At 43.2% G+C, this 26662-nt stretch overlaps 1 protein-coding gene and 1 long non-coding RNA gene across 2 annotated transcripts in view; both read left to right on the top strand.

Annotated features, from left to right (window-relative positions):
* LOC113581989 overlaps positions 1–995 on the top strand; it is a 3789-nt gene extending 2794 nt beyond the window's left edge. Inside the window, exon 3 of the long non-coding RNA XR_003411113.2 lies at positions 1–995. This exon is cut by the window's left edge and continues 302 nt beyond it. This is a non-coding gene — a long non-coding RNA (uncharacterized LOC113581989).
* A 6793-nt stretch (positions 996–7788) lies between these two features.
* LOC113581973 (disintegrin and metalloproteinase domain-containing protein 12) overlaps positions 7789–26662 on the top strand; it is a 73336-nt gene continuing 54462 nt past the window's right edge. The window contains exons 1-3 of the mRNA XM_035533227.1: positions 7789–8016; positions 20172–20275; positions 26239–26312. Of these exons, the coding sequence (XP_035389120.1) occupies positions 7920–8016; positions 20172–20275; positions 26239–26312 (275 nt within the window). The 5' untranslated portion in view covers positions 7789–7919. The remainder of the gene's footprint in view (positions 8017–20171; positions 20276–26238; positions 26313–26662) is intronic.

Raw genomic sequence — 26662 nt, 5'->3', positions numbered from 1 at the left:
GTTTTCACTGTTATGCCTTGTCAGGTATTTTTTTATTATTCGTCTTTTAGTATCCTCTGCAATCAGAAGTACCATTTTTCTTTGTATTAGAAACTGTAATGAAAGATTGAGGACCTGGATCCCGACAAAATAAATGGTAAAAATAGGAAGAAAAAAATATCTTATTTGCAGAAATATATTAATCTGAACGCCTACATGCTAATGCATTTTTCTTAGTGAAGCTTATATGTTGTTCTGGGATGAGCTTGTTGACTCTGATAAACAATTACAGGAGAAAGATATTTCAGATTGCCAATGTGGTTCTGTAATAAAAAACTAATAAAGAACTCTCCACTGCATGACATTTCAATCGCCCTGGCATGCTAGGGTCCATAGGGCTTGGTCAGGACGAGCCTGTTCTAGGTCATATAACATGCACCCTCTTGCTGCTGCTCTGAAGAGAAATACAGAGCCAACAGATGATTTTGAACTTTGAAAATCAATACACCCAGATCTTTACTGCAATTGTAAAAAAATAATAATAATAATTTTCTTAAAAATATTGTCTGTCTTTGAGAACCAAATAACATTGTCTTCTAGCCAGGAATGAAATATAATTATTCCATTCAAAGCCTGTGTTACACTTTTGTTTTAAAAATAAGTTTATGAATGTTCCAAGAAGTGTTTTATAAATGCTTTCTGTGACTAATATTGTCCTAACTCTAATTGGGTCAGAGGTCCTGTACATGATGAGGAGTGAGAGAACGCTCTTTATTGGACATGCTCAGTTACATGCTCAGTTAACAGAACAGAGCAGGTGATTCTGATGAGGAAGGGGAGCTTCACATTAGCAGCAGTGGGACAGCAGGTCAAGGCTTGATGGCTGAGTGCAGCCTGAAAATACTCTGGGTTAATTGAAACCTTTGGAACATTGATTAAACAAGACAAGAGTAGCATTATTTGAAACACTGAGTGTAATGCACATCAATTATACATTAAAGAGAACATAAAAACTATACCTTGTGACAAGACAAATAATTGTGTGTGTGTGTGTGTGTGTGTGTGTGTGTGTGTGTGTGTGTGTGTGTGTGTGTGTGTGTGTGTGTGTGTGTGTGTGTGTGTGTGGTTGTTTTGCAGGAACAGTGTGTGTATAAATGTGATTTCGAGAGATTGTGTGTGCATGTTAATTGACATGGTTGATTTTCTGCAACACAACGTTATCTAAGAGATTTTTTAATGTTTGTATTTCATTTTAACGACGATAAAACTGTAGCAAACTCTAGATGATTCGATAACAAAACCAATAATACAATTTAACATTATAAATTCAACAATTGTCCACAAGATGTCACTATTGCACAGCATTTCAGTGTCGTGCTTAAGGGTGTAAAATCAATACATATATCAGGCTTGTGGACTGGAGGGGGAAAGTGGGTGAGGTATGATATATATGTGTGTGTGCATGGTGCCATTTTTGCATATATTTTACATTTATTTTACATGTATTTAATGGATGAGGTGTTTGGTGTCTCAGCTCCATGGAAGACTGGGTAAGTGTGTGGACAGTCTTGTCAATTTCCTGTCTAGAATGGTAACTCCAGATGGAACTGTAGTGGGTCTGAGCATGTATTAATGGTGCCAGTGGGGCTGGGTATGGCCTCGGTCACCGCGGAGACCAATATGCAATTTACTGGTTAGGAAGTGATTGTCTGCCTGGGGGCAATGGCGTTATGTCTGCTGCTGGTGTAGTGCATAAGGCCCATACAGAACTGGTGGCATCAAGCATGTGTTAGTGGTGTCAGTGGAATTTTAGTCACCATAAAGGCTCATGAGAGTTTATGACTAAAGAGGCTTGTGTGTTTAGAAGTTAGTTTGGAGGGGGGTGAGTCTGGAATGCTGGACCTCACTGTTGAGCCTTCCGGAGGTGCTGTGGGCTTAATTCAGCACAAGACCAAAGGTAAGTGCCTACCTGATGACCCCTGTGAAGAGCTTGTGAGGATGTGGTTTCTGTTATGAAGTGAGTGGGTAGGACCATATCTGAAACTCTAATGGTTTCACACAGGATGTTTATCCTGTGTATAATTACATGATTTGTTTTAGTATGTATAAATACTTGTGTGTGTGTGTGTGTGTGTGTGTGTGTGTGTGTGTGTGTGTGTGTGTGTGTGTGTGTGTGTGTGTGTGTGTGTGTGTGTGTGTTTGTGTGTGTGTGTGTGTGTGTGTGTGTGTGAGAGAGAGAGAGAGAGAGAGAGAGAGAGAGAGAGAGAGAGAGAGAGAGAGAGAGAGAGACGGGTGAGACACATGTTCTGGCTAGATGCTTCAGAGTTGAACTGCTTCATTGTGCTTTGTGTATATCAGCTACTGTTCGCTGAGAACCATGTGCTACTGCCAGTGTAACACACAAATAAACACCGCAGCTGGGACATTACATACTGGGACATCATGGCTCTGCCACCCAATGTCAGTGTGTTTAGCAAATGTTTCTCTGCTACTTTCTCCATCTCCGTCTATCTCTGTCTTTCTCTCTCTCTTAATCTCTCCCCTTCTCTCAGTATTGCAGTAATCATGAGAACATTTCACACTAACATGAATTTTTAAAAAAAACACAACATAGCAGTACATCAAACTAAATCTATTTCTGCTGTTTTAAAAAATTAGCTGGCACAGATTGGACCCAGATGTTTTTACCACTTGTGGGCATCATACAGATACTACTTTCAAAAAGCCTCCATTTAAGGTTCAAGTGTCTGTTCTCTGAGAATCAAAAGCTATATTCTTTTGTGTTGTTGTTCTGATAAACACACATTACAATTCGTCATCAGCTCAGGTTGTGAACGTAACCTTTGTTCTCTTGCAGAAAGTTCTGGAGGTGGTCCTGCGTAAGGCCTGACAGAGAGAGGAGTTGCTGATCTTCCGTTCTACTTGCTTGTCTGGTCTTTTCCAGGACCCTCCAAGGTTTCCCCTCAGTCTCAGCCCATTGGACAGGACAGCAGGATGTCATTGTACACTCTGGCCACAGCTCGAAGCAATCCCCCCCCCCTTTCAAAACTCTGCTGTTGTTCAGGCACTCATTTAGTAGTGACATTTGGATTAACAATGCAACTTGGACTTCATGAGTGGCTGTGGCCACATAATATTTCATGAGTATCAGGGAGTTTGTAAACTTCTCTGACAACCTGGAGGTCCTGTCTTGAGATCATTGTCTTTTTAAGCGTAATGAACTTCTAATATGCACTCTGTATAGATTTTAATTTGGGGTAAATAACAGTTTTAAATCCTTGTTAGTTAATCAGTAGCTACGTTACATGAGGTCACATGTCAAAAAAAAAAGTGACCCAAGTGACTCTGCTGCATTTCTTATGGTGTAACACTGCCTTAAAACAACAGTATTTTACCATGATGTACATAAGTCAATAGTATAGCATATACTGTTTAAAATATTTTGCTAACTTCTTTTAAAGCCTTTCAATTTTTTTTACAACAATGCCCTAAACCATGTCATTTACATTTTTAATTAGTTTTTTGGGGGGGTTTTTTGGATATGTTGCTCTTCTGCGCATCATGTGATTTTTGCAATAACCTTGAAAGTATGCCTGAAAGATTCCTGTGTTCATAAAGCATTGAAAGATTACAGCGAATCAGCTGGAGTTCTTTTATGAAAGGCCCATGAGCCATTTATCACTGCAGCCTGTAATATGGCTTCTAAACCAGCTTCGAGTGCCCCAGCCATGACACTGCCATATTCTGACCTGATGTCCTTGTGACGAGACTGCGCTTAAATCTTAAACAGCCACTTGACATTCACTAAATATATTGGCAATGGAAATTAATGAAAAAAAAGTGATTAAAGTAAATGAAATATGGGCTTTGTATAATCACACAAATTTTTTTTTTTGCTATTAATATCCCAATTAGCCTTGGCACTAGGTCAACAGAGAGAGCCGGCGTCAAACCCGTAGTAGATAATTACTCATGTTTACTGAGATGGACTCAAGGCCTTCAGTGTCTTGTGGGGCCAGTAAACATAACGTAAGCGTGTAAGTGCATTATTCAGGAGTTATGATTGGTGGAGGTTTTCCTCCTGAGAGCCAAACCCCACTGTGTTTCCAAACATGATCACATGCCACAGTGGTAGAGACATGAAGCCTCCAGCGACCAGTTCCTGTCTTGTGATCTCCAGGGAAGGGTAAGCTGCTCCTAGATGTTATGGTAACATGGAGTAATTTGGAGCTGATCATTATTTCCTCAAAGCTCACAGAAAACCAATTTACATTTTATGGTACATATCATTGTTTATTACAGACAAGCGCAGGACATGCCAAGACACTATGATTCTAATAACATTAGAAATTCTTTTCATCTTCTGTGAATGACACCATGTTCATATTCTCTCTGTCTCTCTCTCTCTCTCTCTCTCTCTCTCTCTCTCTCTGTCTCTCTGTCTCTCTCTCCCTCTCTCTCTGTCTCTGTCTCTCTCTCTCTCTCTGTCTCTCTGTCTCTCTCTCCCTCTCTCTCTGTCTCTGTCTCTCTCTCTCTCTCTGTCTCTGTCTCTCTCTCTCTCTCTCTCTCATACTGTCTCTCTCTCTGTCTGTCTCTGTCTCTCTCTCTCTCATTCTGTCTCTGTCTCTGTCTCTGTCTCTCTCTCTCTCTCTCTGTCTCTCTCTCTCTCTCTCTCTGTCTCTGTCTCTCTCTCTTTCATACTGTCTCTCTCTCTGTCTGTCTCTGTCTCTCTCTCTCTTTCTGTCTCTGTCTCTGTCTCTGTCTCTCTCTCTCTCTCTCTCTCTCTCTCTCTCTCTTTCTCTCTCTCTCTCTTTCTCTCTCTCAGTTTTCTCTCTGTCTCTCCAGAGTTCCAGAACTGGAACTATTTGAATGGAAATGCCTCACTAATAGGGCACTGGATGTAGGCAGGGAGAAAGGGACCATTGTCTCTCCCAGGGCTCATGAGCACCAAGGATGCCATATGCCACCATGTGCTCAGCTGGGCTGGGCTTCTTCTCAAGTCTGTGCTTTGATGCATGCTGATATCTTCACTGTACAGCCTTTCTGGGGTGTCATTTCTTTCTCCACAGAGTTGCCAAAGATAATTTCCAAATAGGTTTGGTTTTTCTGTGGCTAGTGCATGATATAGTAGAACAATGTTCTTGAGAAAAAAAACAAAACAAAACATCTCATTTCAAAGTTCAAGAGCAACTTTCATTTGTTTATGAACTGTTTTATTCCCGTTTTTCCGTTCAGAGATTTTGTCACAGTCACTGAGAATTAGGCAATATATACTTATAAAGTCTTTTTTTCCATCTAAACAAACACACACACACACATATATATATATATTTCACAAGTTGCATGTTTTATTCTCCCAACAAAAGTGTTTTGGATTTGGCTTTTGACATTGATGAATGTAAGAGAACCCTGAAAATAAATGACAAAGAAACTGAAAATGGAATAAATTTGAAGGGGTTGGCTGAGTTTTCCACATGAGAAACACTGCTGGATAGAGATAAAGACGTGTTGTGAAATATCACAGTATGTTGACTCCTTTCAGGAGACCAAGCAGCGTGAAGTGAAGCCATAGACTGAACATTTCACTGAGCCTGTGTTTACTTCCTTCAAGGGACCTTCAGAAACTCTTAAATGTGACATGCTAGCTGGGCTGAAATGTTCTTAAACATGACATACCGAGTGAGCTAAAATGTTCTTAAACATGACATACTGGCTGAGCTGAAATGTTCTTAAACATTACATACTGGCTGAGCTGAAACGTTCTTAAACATGACATACTGGCTGAGCTGAAATGTTCTTAAACATGACATACTGACTAGGATGAAACATTCTTGTAAAAAGAATAGACTTCTAGTCTGCAGACGTTTGCTGTATGCATTAAGCCTGAACAGACCTTTTGGATATTATAAGGACCGTCTCTTGATGAATATGAGTCTACCAGACCTCAGCATGACCTAGTTCTGTATTCCAAATCAGCATCTCATTATTCAGTATAAAGTTTATTCTACAAGTTTCTATATAAACAGACAGTCATGATACTCTGGATGAATGTCTTTTCATCCAGGTGTTGTGGGGTAATATATTTTAGCACACATGATGATATATAATTTATAAAGCAAATATGTGATAGTCCCAGATAAAGCATTTCTGTTAAGCAAAACATTTGGCTATCAAGGTTTTTCAAGCAATTTATAACAGTGTGTCACACGAAGACCTGGATTATAGAATGAAATCATCTGCCAGTCCTGAATACTCTGAAACTCAAAGTGAACTTTACTAATATAACACTATATAAATTAATTTGACACAAGTGATTGGTTGTATGTGACCTGGGACACTGCATGACTGAGTTTCACTCTAAGCTCTATTATATATCATCCCTTTGCACAGAACTTTATCTTAAAAACCTTGCTATATGATGTCTAAAATGCAGTATGTACTGCATAGATTGTACCTTTTTTGTAGATTTTGGATAATATGCAACTCTGTGTTTGTGTGTGTGTGTGTGTGTGTGTGTGTGTGTGTGTGTGTGTGTGTGTGTGTGTGTGTTAGTGCTCATGCGGTGCAATGTTCCGGGCACATGCAGTAGAACCCCTGGGTCTGACAGACATACATGTTCACATGTGACAGTGCCACTGACTTCAGATCAGTCTGCTGTCCATAATGAAAACAGAGGATATAATGTAGCATGCTTTGGCCCAGACAGAATAAGGGCTGTCTGTGCAGTACAGTGTGACAGATGGAGTTCAGTAGTTATTGTCAGGTTTTAAGGTTTTTGCAACTGGAAACATCCAAATTCTTCTGCTCTTGTTCTCTCTCTTTCTTTCTCTCTAACTCTCTATCTCTCTTTCTCTTTCTGTCTTACACACACACACACACACACACACACACTCACATAAACACAGAGGCTCCCTGAACACCTCAAGCAGAGGTAATGAGCTGTCATTGGTTGTGTTTGAATAATTAACCAAATATTCAAACCAGCTCAGGCGAGTGGGAAGATACATTCAGCCCTAACTATAAAGCCTTGTAAAATATGCTCTGTGCCAAATTTAAATATAGCCTACTGGTTCAAACACACATAATTGTATATCATTTTCAGAAAGATAGGCCTAATTTAGGATGTTGCAAAAATTAATTTGAATCGACTGCAGTCACAAATGCAAATTGACTGTGTAAGACTCCAAGTATCTTCTCTCATTAAAATGAATTCTCAAGTCTGATTATCAATTATACCCCACTGCAGAGACCAGATAACTGGGCTCTAAGGCAAATCTATAGTTGGCATTATGAAACGTGCAATTTGCCTCTGATATACATCAGAGAGCAGTTTCTAATTCTTCTTGTCTTACCAAAAGACTAGCTTTTTTTTCTTCCCAGAGTCATGAAACGTATAAAGCATAACCTAACAATCCCACCCGATCATTTGGACATGTACCCTTGGACGCGCGTCCACTTTCAGCTTGTAAGCGCGTCTTTTTTCCCCTCAGGAAAAGAGGCGCTAGGACCGTGCAGGCTTTCCTCTGCACCGCACATGGTCGCGGTGAAAGACAACACTTTGTTCTGTAAATTGCCCCCGGTTCCTGCGTCGGTGACATCCAGCCAAACCGTTTGCAGCGGTCTGTCCCATGTCTACAGAAATAAAGTGTTACTTTTGCTTTATTTATTTATTTATTTATTTATGTAAATATATATATATATATATATTTGGTAATATTCTCAGTGCTCTAGCGATATTTAATGCTGAGAAGATATTGCCTGGAAAGTTCGTACTGAGGACTGGAACAGCGGAGAGAGAGCGCCCTAGATTGAATAGTCTGTAGTAGTTGATCGTATTTCAGGAAGTAACTGAGGTCCGGTCCATTAGCTGTTTCCCCATATATCATCATGCTGCAGGCGTGATACCGTCCGGATCGCCCGTTCATCCGAAGCCGGGCAACATGTCAACCCGGCAGAGTTCGAAGTTTGCAGTTCGGACGTGTTTTCTTATTCTAGCGATGCTCGCTGTCTGTTTTGGGCACAACCCGTCAAACGAAGGTAAGACTCAGTGACAGGGGAAAAAAATTAACATTCTTTTTTTTTTTTCTTTCTGCACAATAACTAGCTTTGCATGCCCGTGTTTGACGAGAGCACTCGCCCGTCGCACAGTAGATACATCAGCATAAAGCCCACATCCGTTCTGCTCACACTAGGGCTGCTGTCTCCGCTGGAGCCGTTCAGAAGGACGGAACAGAGCTTTTGTTACGTTGATTGATTTTTACATGGTGTAATGGCCCTACAAGGTGTAATTACCATATTTAGATTTAATTTTGCGCGGAATTGCAGCATGGTTTACGACAGCCACAGATGGACAAGGGTCGATATTGTACTATTTAGTATTACTTATTAAAGACTTTGTTTTCTAATGGAATAGACTATTGTGATTTCTAATGGCCCTACCAGGTGTAATTACCATATTTAGATTTAATTTTGCGCGGAATCGCAGCATGATTTAATAACAGCCACAGATGGACAAGGGTCGATATTGTACTATTTAGTATTAGTTATTAAAGACTTTGTTTTCTAATGGAATAGACTATTGTGATTTCTAAGAGGAAAAGTACATTTTAGGATGGTGCACTGAAATCAAGATGCGCAGGGCAGTGAACAGTTCAGCTTCTACAATGAAGTGAACACAGGTTTAAGTTTCTGTGGTGGGATGTTGCACATCTGCTTGTGCATGTTTGAGATCTGGGATTCCCTCCCAGAGTTTATCTACAATATTGACTCACTATTGAGCTGCATTAAAACAACCTTCAACAGCACTGGTTGTGAGTGGGTGTGTGTGTGGAGAGTGTGCGGGTGTGTGTTTGTGTGTGTGTGTGTGTGTGTGTGTGGACGGGTGGGTGTTGAGGGGGGGATTGTATTTGTTGAACTTTTGCTTGTATTGATTGCTCTGTGATTGATGTGATGTGTCTGATGGGTTAAACACTTGAAATAATAACAAACAAGCTAATAAGGATATGCTCCGTCCTTGTTTTTGAGGGTGCTTCTTTCTCAGTTCAATGATTGTGTTTAGGTGTGTCCCCAAGCTTATGTCCTCGAGGTTTATCCCATGTAGAGCAAAATTAAATACTTGCATTGAACACATAACAAAGACACAACTGATGTAGTACCAGTGGAGGCATTTCTCCAGTTAAATTAAAATCCCCAAGAGTCTAGCTCCTTGAGCTGGGTGATTTGGGAAGCTACTGGGATGGTGGGCACTAATGAAATGAGATGATTGCAGGAAGCATTGACAGCCACAATAGATTAATCAGAAGTGCTCTGACATAGCTGCTCAATCAGCTGGAACTTCCCCTGATGTAATCAGAGAGGTGAAAAAAATTGGAACTTAGTATGCGTGCATGTATATGTCTCACCCAGGGCATGTGCGACTCCTGTATGTGTGGTTGTGTGTGTATGTATGCGACAGAGAAAGTTTGTGTGTGTATAGCAGGACCTGTTCAAAAACTGCCCAGTACAAAAGTTCTAGAAGCAAAAAAATAAAAATAAAAATAAAGGAGAGAAAGTTAAAAAAAATTAGGCAGTGGACAGTAAAACAAAAGTGTGTGGAGAAGGCAGATATTAAAGCAGAAAACCTCAGATTAAGCATTAAGCTATAACCCTTCATCACACACCGTGTGGTAATGTGTCAGGCATCCTGGCACAGTGAGTTCAGTCAATGACACAAGACAAGCTGTTGTGCATGAGGAAGGAGAAGAGACTGTGTGTGTGTGTGTGTGTGTGTGTGTGTGTGTGTGTGTGTGTGTGTGTGTGTGTGTTCGCCTTGAATGACATGAAAGGATGCAGCAAAATGACTAGGAGTGTGGAAAATGAGGTTGGAATGTTGTCCTGCTTGAGAACAGCCCCAGTGCGGTGTCAGAGCAAGAGTGGTGAGCACGAGGAGATGCTTCGAGACAACACCCTTTACATGAGAACCTGATAGTCCTGCCTTCAACACTTTCTCTCTCTCTGTCTCCTTCCTACATCTTTTTCTCCTTCCATCTCTCTCTCCCTCACTCTATAAAATGTTAGTGCCTGCGTGTGTTTTAGTGTATTTGTGAAACCCTGAAGTCTCTTGGAGCAACCCATTTGTGAGAAGAAAATTCATCTTCCCACAGTACCTCCTGATGAGAAGAAGGGCACACCAATGGCAGGAAGTGGTGTCCTGGCTGGGGTCGTTAAGGGCTAATTAAGGGGTAATTAATTTAATTTGGCCCGGAGCGTCACCAAAAGAACAGGTGCCCCTCCATGGTCTCAGGAGGTTAAATTGGAACAGGATGAAACTGCACTGTGAACCCAGCACGGAGCCCCACATAAATGCAGGAGGAGGCAGTAAATTAGTGGAACTCATGAGCGAAAAGCTTTTATGAGCTGGTGTCTGGGATCTGTGTGCATTTTTATAGGTGCCATTGACCCCTGTGCATGTAAGGTTGTACATTGCCTGAGGCAAAAGGTACGTATTTTATTGAGATTTATTATATAATATCAAGGGTATCTACTAATATGCACAAAGAGTCAGCTTTACCATAACATCCTACACAGACCTGACAATTACTGCAAAGAAAGTTACACATTTACCAATCTGATTTTTTTTGCATTTATTTGCTGCAATTTTCCTGGGAAGCTATAGTTTCCTCAAGGATCAATTTTGTTTGTTTGTTCATTTGTTAGGTCTGTCTGTCTGTCTGGCTGCTGATACTGTTAACCCATGCTCAAACACTCAGACAGCAGTGCCAAGTAAGGGTTTACCAATTTAACATCAGCAACCCACATTTTCCAGGTGCCAAATGCCTTAGTGCACCCTCCTATAGTTTGCAAGTGACTCTCGCTGTACCATTTCACAATGACCTTTGTGCTGTGGTGCTTCTGGCCTACAATGTTGTAAAGATGTTGCCTTTGTGTTGTGAAAGGAAGTCTCGTTGTAATGTCGGCAGACAGTTGAGAGACTTTGTGGCAGGCAGTACTGCCAAATGTAATCTGACATTAGCCTATCTCCCTCCGCTGTACAGAGTAACCAAAAAAAAAAACCCAAAAAAACCCAACCACTGACAGAGCAGGAGACAGCTGAGTGTGATTCTGAATCCAGCAGCGGAGAGATCACATCATATCAGTCCTGCTGCCAAACACCATATCAGTCACTCGTGCAGCTGTCGAGCAGCTCGTGTGTTTGGCACTGTGGAGGAAAGAGAGAGAGAGAAACTGAAAAAGTATGAAAGAAGGAAAAAAAACAGAGAGAGTGAGAAAGAGGAGAAATACCCAAATACCCTGCTACTGAAGAGCACATTTCTAACTACCACATATGAAGTTTTACAGGCAGTGAACTGTAGATGACTGTGTGTGTCTGTGTGCGTGTGTGTGTGTGTGTGTGTGTGTGTGTGTGTGTGTGTGTTCTTTTCACTCCATGTCTGGGCCCAATTGTCCTTTGGTGGGTTTATTAATGTGACCTCTCTCTCTGAAGTTGAAAGGTTAGTTAGTTCTCACTACACTTATAGACACAGGGCTTTACTCGTAAGAGTTATTAAGCTGCAATTTTATCTGAATTTAGAAAGTATATTGTTTTCTTTCTTTTTTGGTAAATATAATTTCAACATGAATAAACTTTGTTTTTTTTCCATTCCTGTTACTTTATAATTGACTTTATAATTGACTTATAATTGCAAAGTTATGGAGCAACTGGGATTGAGATATGACAGGTGGGTTTCAAACCATTTATCTGTATATTTAATAGCTATGGAGATATCGGTACCTGAAATGTTAACAAGAATGGCTTTGTAACCTAAGGTTGGTGGAGGCTCATAATGGTGCCTCAAAGAATAAGTTATTCAGAAAAGTCTAAAATATTATAATTTCTTTTCCATATTGAGCATCGACTGTGACTGCAGCCTCAGTGTATACAAATCAGTAAACTCTGGCATAAAAGAGAACCAACGTATCTAAAATTGCATTTGTTCCATTTCCATGGAGAATTTCAAATCCAAAAGCTCTGGAAAGGAGCGATGGGATCCAGAACAGGTCTGTAAGCCCGTTAGAAGTGGAGCCCTGCTGTCCGTGAAGACGTGTAAATTTAGTCTCTGGAAGAGTGTGGAAACATGGATGGGTGAACGCCGAGGCTCTGGGAGCCCTGCCCTTCCCTCCAGACCACGCTGCTGGACAATGCCATGTGGAGGAGACCTCATGGCGGAACCGGAGGGGAGCCCCCAGCCCCACAGCAGTCTGAGCATGAAGAAGGAGAGAGCGAGAGAGAGAGAGAGAGAGAGAGAGAGAGAGAGAGAGAGAGAGAGAGAGAGAGAGCAGGCTCCCAGCAGAGATGATCCATCACCCAGCCATGTAAGAGGCTGTATCCGTCCACAGGCTCATCTGCACGTGGCCTTGAAGTGCTTTAGCCAGAAGGAATAGCCATCAGATCCAAGCTAAGCATTACAGACTCCAGATTGGCTTGAGTAAGTGTAATGGTGTACTGTTCAAGTATTTGGGAATCCTGCATGTGAGAAATGTTTATCTATCATCTCACTGCCATGAGTATTCTAATCCTGAACACAGTACTTCAGTCTCATATGGGACTCATATGGTCAGTTTGGCTTGATGGGTTTCATAGCAAATTCATATGAACATGCAGACATCACTGATGACAACTTCACATTTGTGTGTCTTTTATCAAAGCAGTGGTAGGGGGCACAAGGGTTACCGTGACCCTACTGTGACCCACTATTGACCCAATTCCCCAGCTCTGCCAAGAGGTCATGAGAGGTTATCTGAGGGGGCTTTGGCTCACCTCGACCTCTTTGCCACAGAGGAGCATATGGCAGAGCTACCACCAACACTGCATGCTAGAGCATAGTGGCAGACCTCCACTGGGTCCTAGTGCTGTTCTACACCGTGACATCCCACTGCTATACTCCCTCTACAACAACAGACCTTACACCCTCGAGTGTTGCAGAGGTCTTATTATTTGAAGATACGGGTGAGAACAGTTGGCATACTATATTCTGTGTTCTATTGTTCTATATTTTATATTCTATATTCTGTGTGGCAGTCTATATATATTTGACCTCCACCTTCACATGTGGTTCAGCACTCTAAAACTTTGAAAGCAGAAGTACACTGAGCCTTCTGAGGTAATAAAATACAGCATGATTAACATGGACACTATCCGACAGGGAAACAGAGCTGTTGCTTCTGGGATCTATGAACAATTGACATGGACACCTAGATGTCTAGTTCAGAGGGCTGTGGGAGTGTGTGAGGAAGGCATTCTCCTCTCCTTCACCTATGTAGATGGGGTGATGGTGCAGATTTAACTGGTGCCAAACGTGGTTTCCATGGCCATAAGAAGTCTCACATATACTGACACACACACCCACATGTGCATATGTGCTGATTCCGCTGCACAGACACTTGGGTTCAGAACCAAGAGAAGGTGAAATCAACAGTACACTGCTCTCCAACAGGGGGCATCATTTTCACCACCTTGCCATACATATGTTGTGAGTTATCACACCATATGGATGGTGACATCATGCTTTGGGAGAAATTAGGAGCTACAGTATGCACATAAACAGGGAGTGGGTTGAAAGGAAAGAGAGCGAGAGCAATAGGAGACTGTGGAGGCTCTGTTCACGAGGAAGTTGCTTGACTTTGAACCCTTGTTTCCTCTTGAGCTCTGAAATCATGTCCTCCTACTTGAACCTCGGCATCCCTCACATGCTGTGGATGTTCCTGACATATTGGGCCTTCTGAAACCTGCTTACCAAGGGGCTGCTGCTATTTGTGGACTATAAACGAACAAGGAGAGGCTTCTCTGAATATTCCATCGTCTGGTTATGCTGCAGGGACACAAACAATCCTGATGTGCCAACCTCTCCCGTTTATAATGTTATGTTGCGATGACTTGACTGTTCCTAACTGATTTCTACAGTGGTGCTTGGGCTGATCACTTTTCGCGGTTTCACAGTTGAACTGCCAAAAATCCCAATAGTTACATTTGCATTTACCATGCATGGAAAAATGAACACCACATTTTCACTAGACAAAGATGACTGGCTGGCTTTTAAAACATGGTGCCCTTTCTCAGGTCATGCTACGTCCATAGCTGTGTTGCACTAGGCACCGCCAGATCAAGGCGGGGCTTTGCGGACCAGTTTACTGAATTTACAAAGAGACTCTTCAATGCAAATGTTTTTTAGTCTTTGATTACACTTGATCTAATCATAACCAGCCACATGTTCTCATAACTCCCTCGGAAAAGTTGCTTTGATTGTTTGACAGCTCTGCAATATAGTATAATGTGAACATATGGCATATATGTATTAATTCTAGTTTCAACTATGAGCATTTTAGGAAAACAAAGAGCCTTTTGAGAAAATGCCAACATCCATTTTTTTTAAGCAGTATCTATTCTTTCTTGTCTTCTTTTCACCATAATAATTCAGCACCGTTCACTAATCATGAGTTTCCAATATATCGTCACAAAGCATGTTATTTTAAACAAGGGTACTGAGAGAGCAGTCATTGCTTTGAATGCCGTCTTGCTTTTGTCTGATGCTAAGAGCTTTGTCTAGACAAAAGGAAATGATAGGTAATGTCCATTACTTCTAATTATGCACATTCTTCTTACACATTCCGCTCTCTCGTCACCATGTCTATCGACTTTCCGTCATACTTTCCCCACTAGGGTGCTGAGGGTCCCACTGCATTAAGCATCCTGTGGTTTTGTTTTCAATCATGTTTTGTCCCTGCCCTGTCTTGATTTGTGTGTCTCCAACCTTCCTTGTGTCCACCTTTGTCTCATTTTCTCCTAATCATCCTGTGTATTTATGCTTCTCCTTTTCCAGCCTTTGTTGTAAATCCGTGGGCTTCTGACTAACTCACAATTGCACTCTGTTCCTTGTTCGTGCGTTGTCGTGCGTTTCTTTCTCCCACTATGTTTTTACCACTGTCTACTGTATTTATTGCTGTTGTTTCGCTGTGCTACATTCTGGTTTAGTATTTGTGTATTCCAGATTTCTGCTAATAAACGTTGCTCAACCCGTTGCTGAATCCTGCCTCGCCTTGTTCTTCCTTCTTTCCTTTTTCTGAAGCTGCCTGACTCTGCCACACTACATGCATCCTTGTTTCTGTTGTCCCTGAGCAATCCCTCCTGTTCTTCTGTGCCTCTACGCGCTGTTCCCCCTGTGTCTTTTAAAATGGTTTTCCCATGTGCAGTAACCTGCGTATCGCCAATGGTTTTGTTTTGTGGTATAGTGGGAGGTGATTGGTCCGTGAGCGTCCTGGGGGGGCTAAAAGAGGCGTATGCCGTGGTGGCCGACGGCAAAGATTGTTTTGGACGGTGCCATTATTCAAGGCCACACTGCCTGTGTGTCAGCTTAGTGCGGAGCAACAGCGGAAGGGGAGGGGAGTGAAGGAGAGTGGTGGGAACAGTAGGAGAAAGCCCTCTCCACCATCGTTGTAAGTCCCTGCAGAAGCTGAGCTCCAGCTCTGAGTTGATGGCACCTTAATCAAACAGGGAATGAAAGATTCAGAATTCCATTTGTAGTGTGAAGCCAAACACTGTTAGGAGATTATATCTGCACGCGCTCACTCTGCAAGGAGCCGAGAGGAACGAAAATCGGGTTCTGCCATTGTTCACGGGAGGTTTTACACTAGAAGTGTTTCAGGGTCACCATCTTGAGATGGTGGCAAGCCAGAAATGAGGCATGATTCGTTTGATATGTCTTCCTCCAAGTACCTCCAGGTGCACATCAGTCCAAGATGATGGATATGCAATAATTTTCTAACTAGAATCGTTTTCTAACTTTAATCTCTAGATAAAGAGATAGATTACATCTCCAGTGTACTGAATCATAGCAGACAAAAAAGCTGTGCAGTCCTGAAATACCTCCAAGCTGCTGGTTCATGAACTTGAGACAATCCTAATAATTTACCCATGCTAGAAAATCAAAAGTAATATTTATGAACATTTATAAATTATATGCTGTAATGCTGTGCAGACATCCATATTTCCTTTTTTAACACATGAATGTTTTATTACTGAGAAATAGCTTTATTTTAAGCCATATAATAATGTCCTCAGTTTATCAAGGCCTAGGTAGGGAGAGTTTTTGTACTTCATGTCCTCATCAATAAATAGCATGAAGCGGGTGATCATTCTGTGTCTGAGATGTTTTGTACCGAAGGCCTCAGGAACTTTCATAGCTCTATTTGTAACTGAGCCACCGATAGCTTTTATTCCATGACAGTGATAATGTTTTAAATCAGAAGATTCAGGGGCTGCTATGATAATGCGTCAGGGACTAAGTGGAGTAAAAGGTTCACGTGGGGATCTTTCAGTGCACAAACCTTCCAGAGTTGAAGCCGATGGTTTTGTTCCCATCATATAAGCCCTAAAATCTCAAACTGGACAAATGTCTGATGTTCAGAGTAGTAAATATGCATTCAATACGCATCAGTCAGAAACACACACAAACACAACCATACACTCACAGCCATACAGACTTTATTAAATAAATAAAAATAGTATGAGTGAAACATAAAGGGATCCCATCATGGCACAGACGTCTTTATTAAGGTTTACGTGCAGTTTCTGTCGGAGAATTAATAAGCACTGGAGCCTGTTTTACCACTGCCTTATGACATTTAGACCAATAACTCTGTAATTTACTGATGCTACTTACACAGTGTAACCATGCTTGTTAGACGCTTTTAAACTTAACAACCGTCTCTGCTCATGGACTGTGTGGAAAACCATTGAGCCTATGACAAGGCTTTGCTCCATGTCTGTGTTACGCATAATTGTGAGTTATAACTGAGTCTGTGCTGCAAAAACAAACACTCCCATTGAAGCTGCAGCTCTCGTATGCAGAGGAAGCTGATCTGTTAGGGCCGTGAATAGAGCCTTCAGAGTGTTACTGGTACGACACGGCCGGGGAAGTGATGATGATTCCATGTGTGGCTTAAGACTGCTCGTAAAGCAAGTGACCCATCTAGACCTCAGCGCTTTCACTCTTAGCCAAACTCCAGGACAGAAAAGCATCACTCAGACTGCTGCGAGCCTTCTGTGCAGCTATTTCAGGTCCAGATGACCTATTTTTTAATTAAGATTTAAACACTGTATTCAAGACTTCAGTTTGAACTCTTGCTTGATTTAACCCTTTTTAGATCATTTACTGTACCAGTAATGAATTAAAGCTCTATGTAGAAAAGAAGAAGGATGCAGAATGGATTAAGAAAGCAATATATGGCTGCTTTAACATCACAGGACAGCTCGCTCGTCTCCATAAAAAAGGTTTAGCTGGCACTCCAGAGTGGTGCGACAGAAAAGTGTTCGCTATATCATCAGGAGATCCCATTGAATCCCTGATGATGCTACAGCCATCTGTGGTCAGGGGCCTAAGACAGCAATATTGGTCATCCTCTCGGAGAGGGAGGAAGGGCATACTCACCCTTCCCTGTCAATTACAGCGACACTCGCTAATCATAGGTGGCTGTGAGCTCATGCATCAGAACGGGCCAGAGAGTGCTGTGCTTCGAGTGTGTTACTCCACCCCCTGATGTTGCATGAGCTGCATTTGCCTTGGAGGAAGCCTGTGTCAGCCCTCGTCTTCCCTGGTTGACAGCTGTTGTATGACATGGAAGAACCACCCTTAAGGATGGGTGTTTATGCCTTGTTTGTGCCTAATTTAGACTTTTCTCTGTCCTGGCTCCCAGATGGTGGAATGACCTTCCACTGGCTGTCCATACAGCAGAGTCAATTAGAGATCTATTTGTGGAATATTTAAATGACCATTGATTCTGCACCTGTGAAATTTCATACTACTGTTGAGTAACTGAAACTCTAGCACTCTAGCATTTATTGTTTGGTATTGTTTTTTATTGGACTTTATCGTTCTATATCGTCTGATATAGAACTTATGCTTATTTTACACTTCTATGTATCAGCATTGATTTCTGTATTTCAGCAGTGTTCTAGTTCAATGGTATCTTGAACTCTGACCTACTGTACTGGCTAAGATACGTTCTACGAGTAGATGACAAAGCACTTTTGGTAAGTCGCTCTAGATAAGAGCATCTGCTAAATGCAGAAAATGTAAATGTAAATTAGGGAAGAAGCCCAAAAAGAATGTAATTTTAAAAAAGGCTTAGCTCAAACTAGGAACAGAATGAATACAACTGCTGTGAAAAGAACTTGTCCTTGTGATTTGACATGGCCTGGTATATGGTGGGGTCCGTGCGGCTCCAGGGATGTGACTCCAGGGGCCCTGAAATCGGGGCGCAGAGCTGTCGGCCGCGATGAAGACCAGCAGGTTTGTGCTGAGCTGGCATGTCCGCTCTCCTCTCCGGTAGCAGTGGCGCTTCTCGCATGCTGGTGGAAGCTGTAACGTCCATAGGAGGATCAGCGACAGTGTGCTCCAGCTGGGTGGTAGCCATGAGCAAGGAAAGAGGAAGAGAGAGTTACAGCAGAGAGGGACTGCGAGGAAAAAAAAAGGTTGTGTAGACTGAGAAAGTGAAAGAAGAGCGAAAGAGCGGGAGGGAGAGCGAGCAAGAGAGACGGAGGACGAGGAGAAAGAGTGATGAATCACCAGTGTGCCTTAGTGAAATGTCTGTGTGCTCAGCGAGAACAAAGAGACCTTCAGATGTGTGACTGACACAGGGTGAAAGAGGGCGTGATGTTGGGGTCACTCTAGGTAAAACGCATTAGCATGCCCCTATATATCAGAAACTACATTATGTTCTGAGCTCTCTTAGTCAACTGAAATAATAAAATTGCCTTTTCAATATGCGCACACACACACACACACACACACACACACACACACACACACTCAGAAAAGCAAGCCAAGGCAAACAGCAAACAGTTTTGTGTCTTAGCTGCAATGTGTGCACTGCAATCAAATAGGGTTTGTAGAATGAATACCAAGTGGAAAAACTGTATGTTTACACAGACAGAAATGAAGATGCTTAGTGGATTTGCTAGGACTATATACCAGTGAACTCTTATTGTTTTGACAAGAGGACTTCCAGCGGGAGCGCTCTCTCAACTCCAGAGCTGCTGGTCTTTTCATGATATTACACATATGTTTGGATTTCTGCAATGACAATCTTTATTATTGTTTTATGTGTGTGTGAGCAAGCATTCATGTGATTCACTATCTCTATAGGATGATGCATGTCCAATCACGTCAGCTAGGCTGTACCGGAGTCTAGGGTTGTATAGAGTCGTTCTACCCACCCTGCTCACTTCCTGTCCTGGACTGGATCATTAGTTGTGTGTCAGTGAACAACACTCATTTATAAAATAAAATCATCTCTTGATGTTCTACGTGTGAGATACGCTGGCGTCTCTGCCGGCATCCCCTTGAAGTGATTTCATTCTGACTGTGAGAGCATAATGTATAGGCTCCCTCGCCCAAAACACTAAGTAGAAAGGGAACAATTGGGGACCAGCTAGCATGGTCACATATGCATTATGTTAACTGCCTCCTGCCACATTTCATTTGTGATTAACAACCATAACACTGCCACTAGTAGGGCGGTGTATGTTGTCTTGGCATAGAGAGAGAGACGGAGGAAACATAAAATCGGGACAGGAGGATAGTCAACTGGAATGTAGATGCAGAATATTCAAACCTTTCTTTTCTCTGAAATGATAAAAATGCATCTAAATTGCAGCCAGTGGAATGGTTTCCAGGGAAACTGGCATTTCTGCTGCCACAAGGGCTGAAAACATTGATTAGGGACATTAGTGTCTGTTGTATTGTGGAGACAGCGACCGATGACAGACAGTCAAAGATGGAAACCAGGCCTAGTGCAGAGCATTGTGGGATTGGTAATGTACACACTATAGCAAATGACAAATTTGACTGGTTGCAGGAATTATGCATCATGCATAATAGAAGGCTTGACACATAGCCATAATTTGCACTGGTATACCTAAACCTAAAAAATAATGGCTAACATATTTGAATGCCCCTTTCTCTGCTTTAGAACAAAAGAGATTTGAGGTTGGTATAACAAATAGATGACATACACCAAAGCTTATTTGCTTTTGCAGTTTTCCTTTTTCAAAACTTACTGACAGCTTTCCAATTTTTTTTTGTTTTTTTCCTTTTGTAATGTGTCTTTATGTGGGAAGTGGTTCCTATATGATGCAAATTGTTTTGTTTTTTCTTCAGCAAATCTACCCAGTGAGCTAGGACTCAGTAGGAAATATGAGTCTACAGAGCCTTGGCTTCTAATTGGAGGGCAGAAGGCACCAATCAGCATCCTGCAGACAATGGTAAGGGCTGCATCTCATTGATCTACTGTGCAGAGACTAAAGGCATTGATCTTGTATGTGAATAGATGATATTTCCAATTGCCTTATTTTTGGTGTAGTGCTTTAATTTGAGGTTTAACATGTCCCTTGCTCCATGAAAACACAAACTATTCTATGTGAATACTAAAACAGTTGGAATAGAACACATAATAGAACACTGTGACGCTGGCGGCATGAGGCATGGTTGCTAGAAGGTGCTCTTTATTTTCCATCACTGGTGATTGTGAGCAGGGTAGGTGTTCACTGTGGTCCTCCCAGCGAGTGGGCCCCCCCCCCCACGATGGAGCACTCTTGGAGCACGGCCAGCCTGGCCCACGGGAAGCAGATTTCCGCGGGTGCTCCCGGTGGAAGGAGGCAATGAGGTTGGGGTCCAACACCTGGGAGGCCGGCACCCAGCAATGCTCCTCGGGTCCGTACCCCTCCCAGTCCACCAGGAATTGCAACCCCGAGATCCTCCTCCGAGAATCTAGGCCGGCTCGCCCCCGATCTCCAGCAGCAGGGGTGGCGCTCCCGAGGGGCTCCCCTCCTCTGAGAGGGGACCCTCCACCACGGGCTTCAGGGCAGACATATGGAAGGCCCTGAAGGCCTTCCATGTGTCTGCCCTGTATTCACCCGACTTGTTATGGTATACGGACCCTCATATCTGGCCCACAGTTTGCCTGAAGGGCCTGCTCGGCCATCCTTGGTGGCGGCCCACACTCATAGAGGTCCGTGGCCTCTATGCTGTGGTTGATGTCCCAGGTCACCGTGGCCAAGAAACACAAGAGGGGAAGCACCAGTTCCTGACTGGAGGACTGGGCCTCAGCATGATGTTGACGTTTTTCACTCCCGGCCTGTAGGTGACACGAAAGGCAAACCTGGAGGAGAAAAGAGACCACTGCACCTGCCTAGAGTTCAACCTTTTTGTGGTTTGGAGGTACTCTAGGTTCTCGCTCCCTCAAGTCAATGCCTCCACTCCTCCAATGCGAGTTTTATTACCAGGAGTTCTCTGTCCCCCACACCGTAGTTCCACTCAGACGGGCTCAGCTTCCTTGAAAAGTAAGCAATGGGACCTAGCCTACCTTCCTTCCATCTCGCTTGAGACAGCACAGCTCCTACTCCCACATCCGAGGCATCTACCTCCACAATAAAGGGTCTCTCCGGGTTGGGTTGTTGCAACACGGGAGAGGTGGAGAAGGCGGTCTTCAGGGCCGCAAACGCTCTCTCTGTCACCTCACCCAACCTTAGCTGTTTGGTTTTTCCCCTAAGCAAGTCCGTGAGGGGCCAGGCTAGGGTGCTAAAAGATTTTATAAAGCGCCTGAAGAAGTTGACAAATCCTAAGAAGCGCTGCAACTCCCAGCGCGTCCGGGGTCTTGGCCAGCCTGTCACAGCCTCCACCTTTCTGGGTTGCATGCTTACACAACCCTCCCTTATGAAACTCACCTAAAAAGTTCACCTCTCCACAATGAAACTCTAGCTTGCAGTAAAGCTGGTTCTTCAAAAGGGTACGGAGAACAGTGTGAACATCATGCACATGTTGGTCAAAGGAGGTGGAATAGATCAGGATGTCGTCCATATACGCAATGACTGAGCTACCTAGGAACTCCCTTAAGACCTCATAAATATACACCTGGAATATTGAGGGGACTGTAGCCAAACCATACGGCAGGACCAGGTACTCATAGTGACCGGAAAATGTGCTAAAGCCGGTCTTACATTCGTCCCCTTCCCTGATACTGATGAGGTTGTATGCACTGCACAGGTCTAACCTAATGAAATACCGGACCCCCCTCAACTGCTCAAGCGCCGCAGGAACCAGGGAGAGGGGAGAGGGGTACTTAACCAGTAGTTCATCCACACGACCTCAACCCTCCGTCCTTCTTTTTGATGAAGAATATGCTGCCGATGCTGGAGAAGTGGAGGGGCGTATGTACCCCTGCGCCATGGCCTCCCTGATGTACTGTTCCATGGCCCTGGTTTCCTCCTGGGAGAGAGGGTAGGTCCTGCACCTAGGAGGTATGGATCCCTCCTTGAGGTTTATGGTGTAGTCCCACTCCCGATCTGGGCTGTGTAGCCTTCACCGGACTGAACACCTCTGTCAGGTTGTGGTTCTCCTGGGGGATGATGAGGGGTGAGAGAGAGAAGAGATTAGGTAAAAGGAGGTTTGCGCTATGTGATCCCCATTTGTTTCCAGTTGAACACAGGGAGTGACGTGTAACAAAGCCTGAGCCCACCATCCAGTGCTTTTATACTCAGGGGGGAGGGCAGGTGAATTGCCTTTATAGCAGTCCATTACGTTCCCCGCCGCCCCAGAGTCCACCAATGCTCCCGAGAAAACAAAGTGACCCTTTTGCAACACTTTGATCAACACTTGAAACATTGAAGGGGTTGGGGAGAAACTCACCGGGTTGTTCCCCTTTTTCTGCTCTCTGCACTGGTGATGCATCCTGGCCCCGCCCAATTTCATGGGTTCTTCCGAGGTCTCTGTTGTCACCGTGGTATCTCGACCCAACAAGCCTCTGGGAAAACCTCGATGTCTCTCCTGCAACAGACAGTTGTAAGTAATGGCTAGGTAGACCGCCTCGTTTAGCGTGGCCAGCTCCGCCTTGCAGGCTAGTTCAGCCTGTAGTTCGGCTCTCAGTCCATTCAAAAATGCGTCTATGAGCGCTGGTTCATTCCATCAAGATCCTGCCGCCAGTATTCTGAACTCCGTAGCATAATCAGTCGCCGCACGCAACCCCTATCTTTAGCCTAAGCAGGGATTGCACGCAGATCCTCCCGTCGAGAGTGATGGAATACAAACTTGAGTTCTCATATGAACCCAGGGTAGTCGTTCAGGAGCGGGGAGGAATTCACAACCAAATAGGCACCCCAGGCACGAGCACTCCCTGTCAATCGGGATATCACGAATGCCACTTTGGTATGATCAGGCAGGAGGGGCTGGTACCCAAAGTACTGTTCCCACTGCACCACGAACCCCTTGCAGCTCTCTGTATCTGCCCCAAAGACATCAGGGGTGGTGATGAGACACCTTACCCCCTCTGGGATTGACCTGGTGGTGGAAGTTGTCGGTCGGTTCTCAGGGTTCGCAGTGATACTATTCACGCAGTGCCCGCCGCTCTGAACCATGGAGCGTATTTCGCCAATCTGCTGCCTTTGTTGTTCTAGTGCCACCATTTGAACAGCTAGCAGGTTAGCCCAATCAAGGCTGCTCGCCACGCTCCCTGATGGCTGCGCATTCTGTGACGCTGACGGCACAGATGGAGCAAGAGGCGTGGTTGCTAGAAGGTGCTCTTTATTTTCCATCACTAAAGGCACTGGTGTATAGCAACAAAAATGAAACAAAAGGTAAGTGCTTGTCGTGGTAATCCGCTAATGTGTAGTGCCGTCCCTGCTGGCCTGCAGGTTGAAATAGTGGAAGGGAGAAACAAGGGACAGGTGCACATGGTCAGTAGGCTGATGATTGTGAGCAGGGTAGGTGGTCACTGTGGTCCTTCCAGCGAGTGGGCGTGGTTCTCCTGCTGGGAGGCCGGCCACCCGTGACAAACACATAATACTGCTACAGACAGGATGGTGTCGGTGATTTATCAGACGTTTCATTGGGCACATCCACAGTTGTTCAGCGTTCTCACAAACTACAACTGTCTTGCTTGTTTCTGATTTGCTGTGCAGTACTGTTATTTTAAACCTTTGGCTAATACTAAGGTCAATAAATTAATCATTTACAGCAGACCTATACTTAGCATTTCCTATCTGAAGATATACCCAATTTAATAAAAAAAAATAACACTAATCCTAGTTTATCACTGTCTGCCTATAGATTTTGATTTGTTCAGAATCAAAATTTCTGGAGTTTGCCAACTGTGGAGAGAAGGAACCACCTACCTATCTCATTCTGAATGGTGTTGTAGCAAAAAAGAACTACCTCTCCATCCAACTATTCAAAGCTCACAATTCAACACTGGAGATATTGGAAATGAGAAAGAGGGAAAGAAAGAGAAAGGGAAACAGCATGTGAGAGAGGGATGAGCGAAAGATAGAAAAAGAAGGTGACAAAGACAGAGAGAGAGAGAGAGAGAGAGTGCAAAAAGGCAAAAGCAGATAATGATATCTGTGCAGTTCAGGCTTCTCTGCTGTGTTTGGAGAGAGGCGGGGACACAGGAAGCACACTTCAGGACTCTCAGGCATGCCTACATCATCCTTTAAGCATGGGCTACAGTTTCCATGCTCCCTTTATTTTGGGCTTTATCCCTTCTTCCTTGTACAGATGAGCAGAAGGCTATGTTTTGCCCACAGACTTTAGTGGCGCTTAGATTGTATGCTGTGTCACGCACTCTCTTAAGCGAGACACTTAAAGTGTGTGAGAAAGCTAAAATGAACACTCTAGCAGCAGTGCAATTTGTTTCTGTCGGTCTGTAATGAAAAACATTTCTAAGCCAATTTGGGGCTCAAAGGCTTTATATGGATGAAAGTAACTGCTGCTGTTCTGTCTATTAGTGAGTTGAGGGGGCAGGGGGTGGGGGGAGTTAATTTACGCGTCTTTTATGCCACCATAAAGATGTTAGCTGTTGCAGAATTGCTGAGCTACAGCATTTGTTATACCTCCCACGTGCTATTTCATACTGGGAATAAAACCATTTCATAAAGCAACCTTACGTGTGTATGTCCTTAAGCAATGCATGTAGAGAAGACAGTGAGACCACCCAAACCAATGTATGTATGTATGTCTGCTGTGTGTCTGTGTGTTGGGGGGGGGGGGGGGGTGTGAGTGCTATTGTTGTTTTTCTTGTGAGGCATGTGTGAGCCCCTGATCCCATGTGGGTGGTGTGGCGGCTTCAGGAAAACCAAATCAGTGTGACACGTTGATTAATGATATATAAAGTCACTGTATGGAGATCTTATCAAGATTGTTAAACTACATGTAAAAATATAGCCATAGTGGTAACTTAACATTGTGCGTGTGTGTGTGTGTGTGTGTGTGTGTGGTGGGGGAGTCACATATGTGCAAATCTTATGCGTACATTGTTTAGTAGAATATTATAGATGTATTTCTGACATGATTTGCAGTTTCCTGCTTTATTGTGTTATTACTCAGCTGGGGTAAATCCTTGTAAACAGGAGCTCTGTAGTGGTCTGTCTGAGAGACTGTGGATTGGATTAATGTCACAGAGAATTGAAACATAAAGCTAATCCTATGAGCCGCCGGCTTGGGTGTACTAGATGAGATTCTGTGGGCCATAAAACAAGTCAAACACACTCTTTATCCCAAACAAAGCAATCTTAACACAAAAATACACTCCATCTTTCTTGCCATCTTCTATTTCTTGTGGATTTTTATTGTGTACATTAACTTGCTGTTAACACCCTGGTATTAAACAGTATTTATACAGCTGCGCAATGACCGATAAGACTATATTACACAGACAAGGTCATTTGTTTGCTTGTAAACATAGAAAAGACACAGATTCACAGTGTTTCCTGCAGAACTGTAGTGAAGTATAAGCCTTTGTTTAAACAGGTAAGTTGTTTCCAGGTCAGAACAGGGAACAAGACATCACAGGTGCATTTAATTATGCTATCAACCAATCAGCCCCTATGTCTATAAGTGGCATTTAACCAGTTATGTTATAAATTGGCCTTGGATGAATTCAGTTTACAAATGAAGCATAAATGGAAGTAACGGGTGTCTAATGGGCTGTTTCTACTTATATTCAGTAAATTCCTCCTTCTCTGAGTTATGCACAGTAAACGTTCAGTGTTTTCACTTGGCCTCTTTAAAAATAAATCAATTAAGAGAGAGAAAGAGAGAGCCAAAGAGAGAGAGATTAGTTTGGTCACATTTCATGCAGCTCATTTTAAAACACTCTTGCCCCCCCCCCCCACCCACCCCCCCAACACACATGCACTCTTACACACACTCTCACAAACACACACTTTTGTTTCAGGGCCATCCTGCATCGCTGAAGCTCCTGATTGAAATGGAAGGTGAACAGCTGCTGCTCTTACTTCAGAAAAATGAGTAAGTGTCCCTCAATCTCTCTCTCTTTCTCTCACCGACTAGAATAAAACCATTTTTTTGGAATATGAATTGGTGAGAGATGCACGTGTTGCCCGAGGCTGTGGCTGTGTTTAGGTCAAACTCATCCTCTAACAGTGACTACAGAAGCCAACCTTCTCCTCATTCTACCGCTGCACATCACATTTCACTGCACACCACAATTCATTGTGGTGTTTTGTCTCTTGTAATCAGTCCAATGACAAATGCTGACTAATTTCATATACGTCATTTTTTGTGCATGTAAAGTAGAAGATAAACTATATGTAAGTGCAGTACAGAAAGGACACAGAATGTGAAGTGAACCCACTCTA

The sequence above is a fragment of the Electrophorus electricus genome, chromosome 14, assembly GCF_013358815.1.
Source record: "Electrophorus electricus isolate fEleEle1 chromosome 14, fEleEle1.pri, whole genome shotgun sequence".
NCBI classification, from domain to species: Eukaryota; Metazoa; Chordata; class Actinopteri; order Gymnotiformes; family Gymnotidae; genus Electrophorus; species Electrophorus electricus.
The sequence above is the reverse complement of the archived record's forward strand: the minus strand, read 5'-3'. Positions and strand labels throughout refer to the sequence as shown.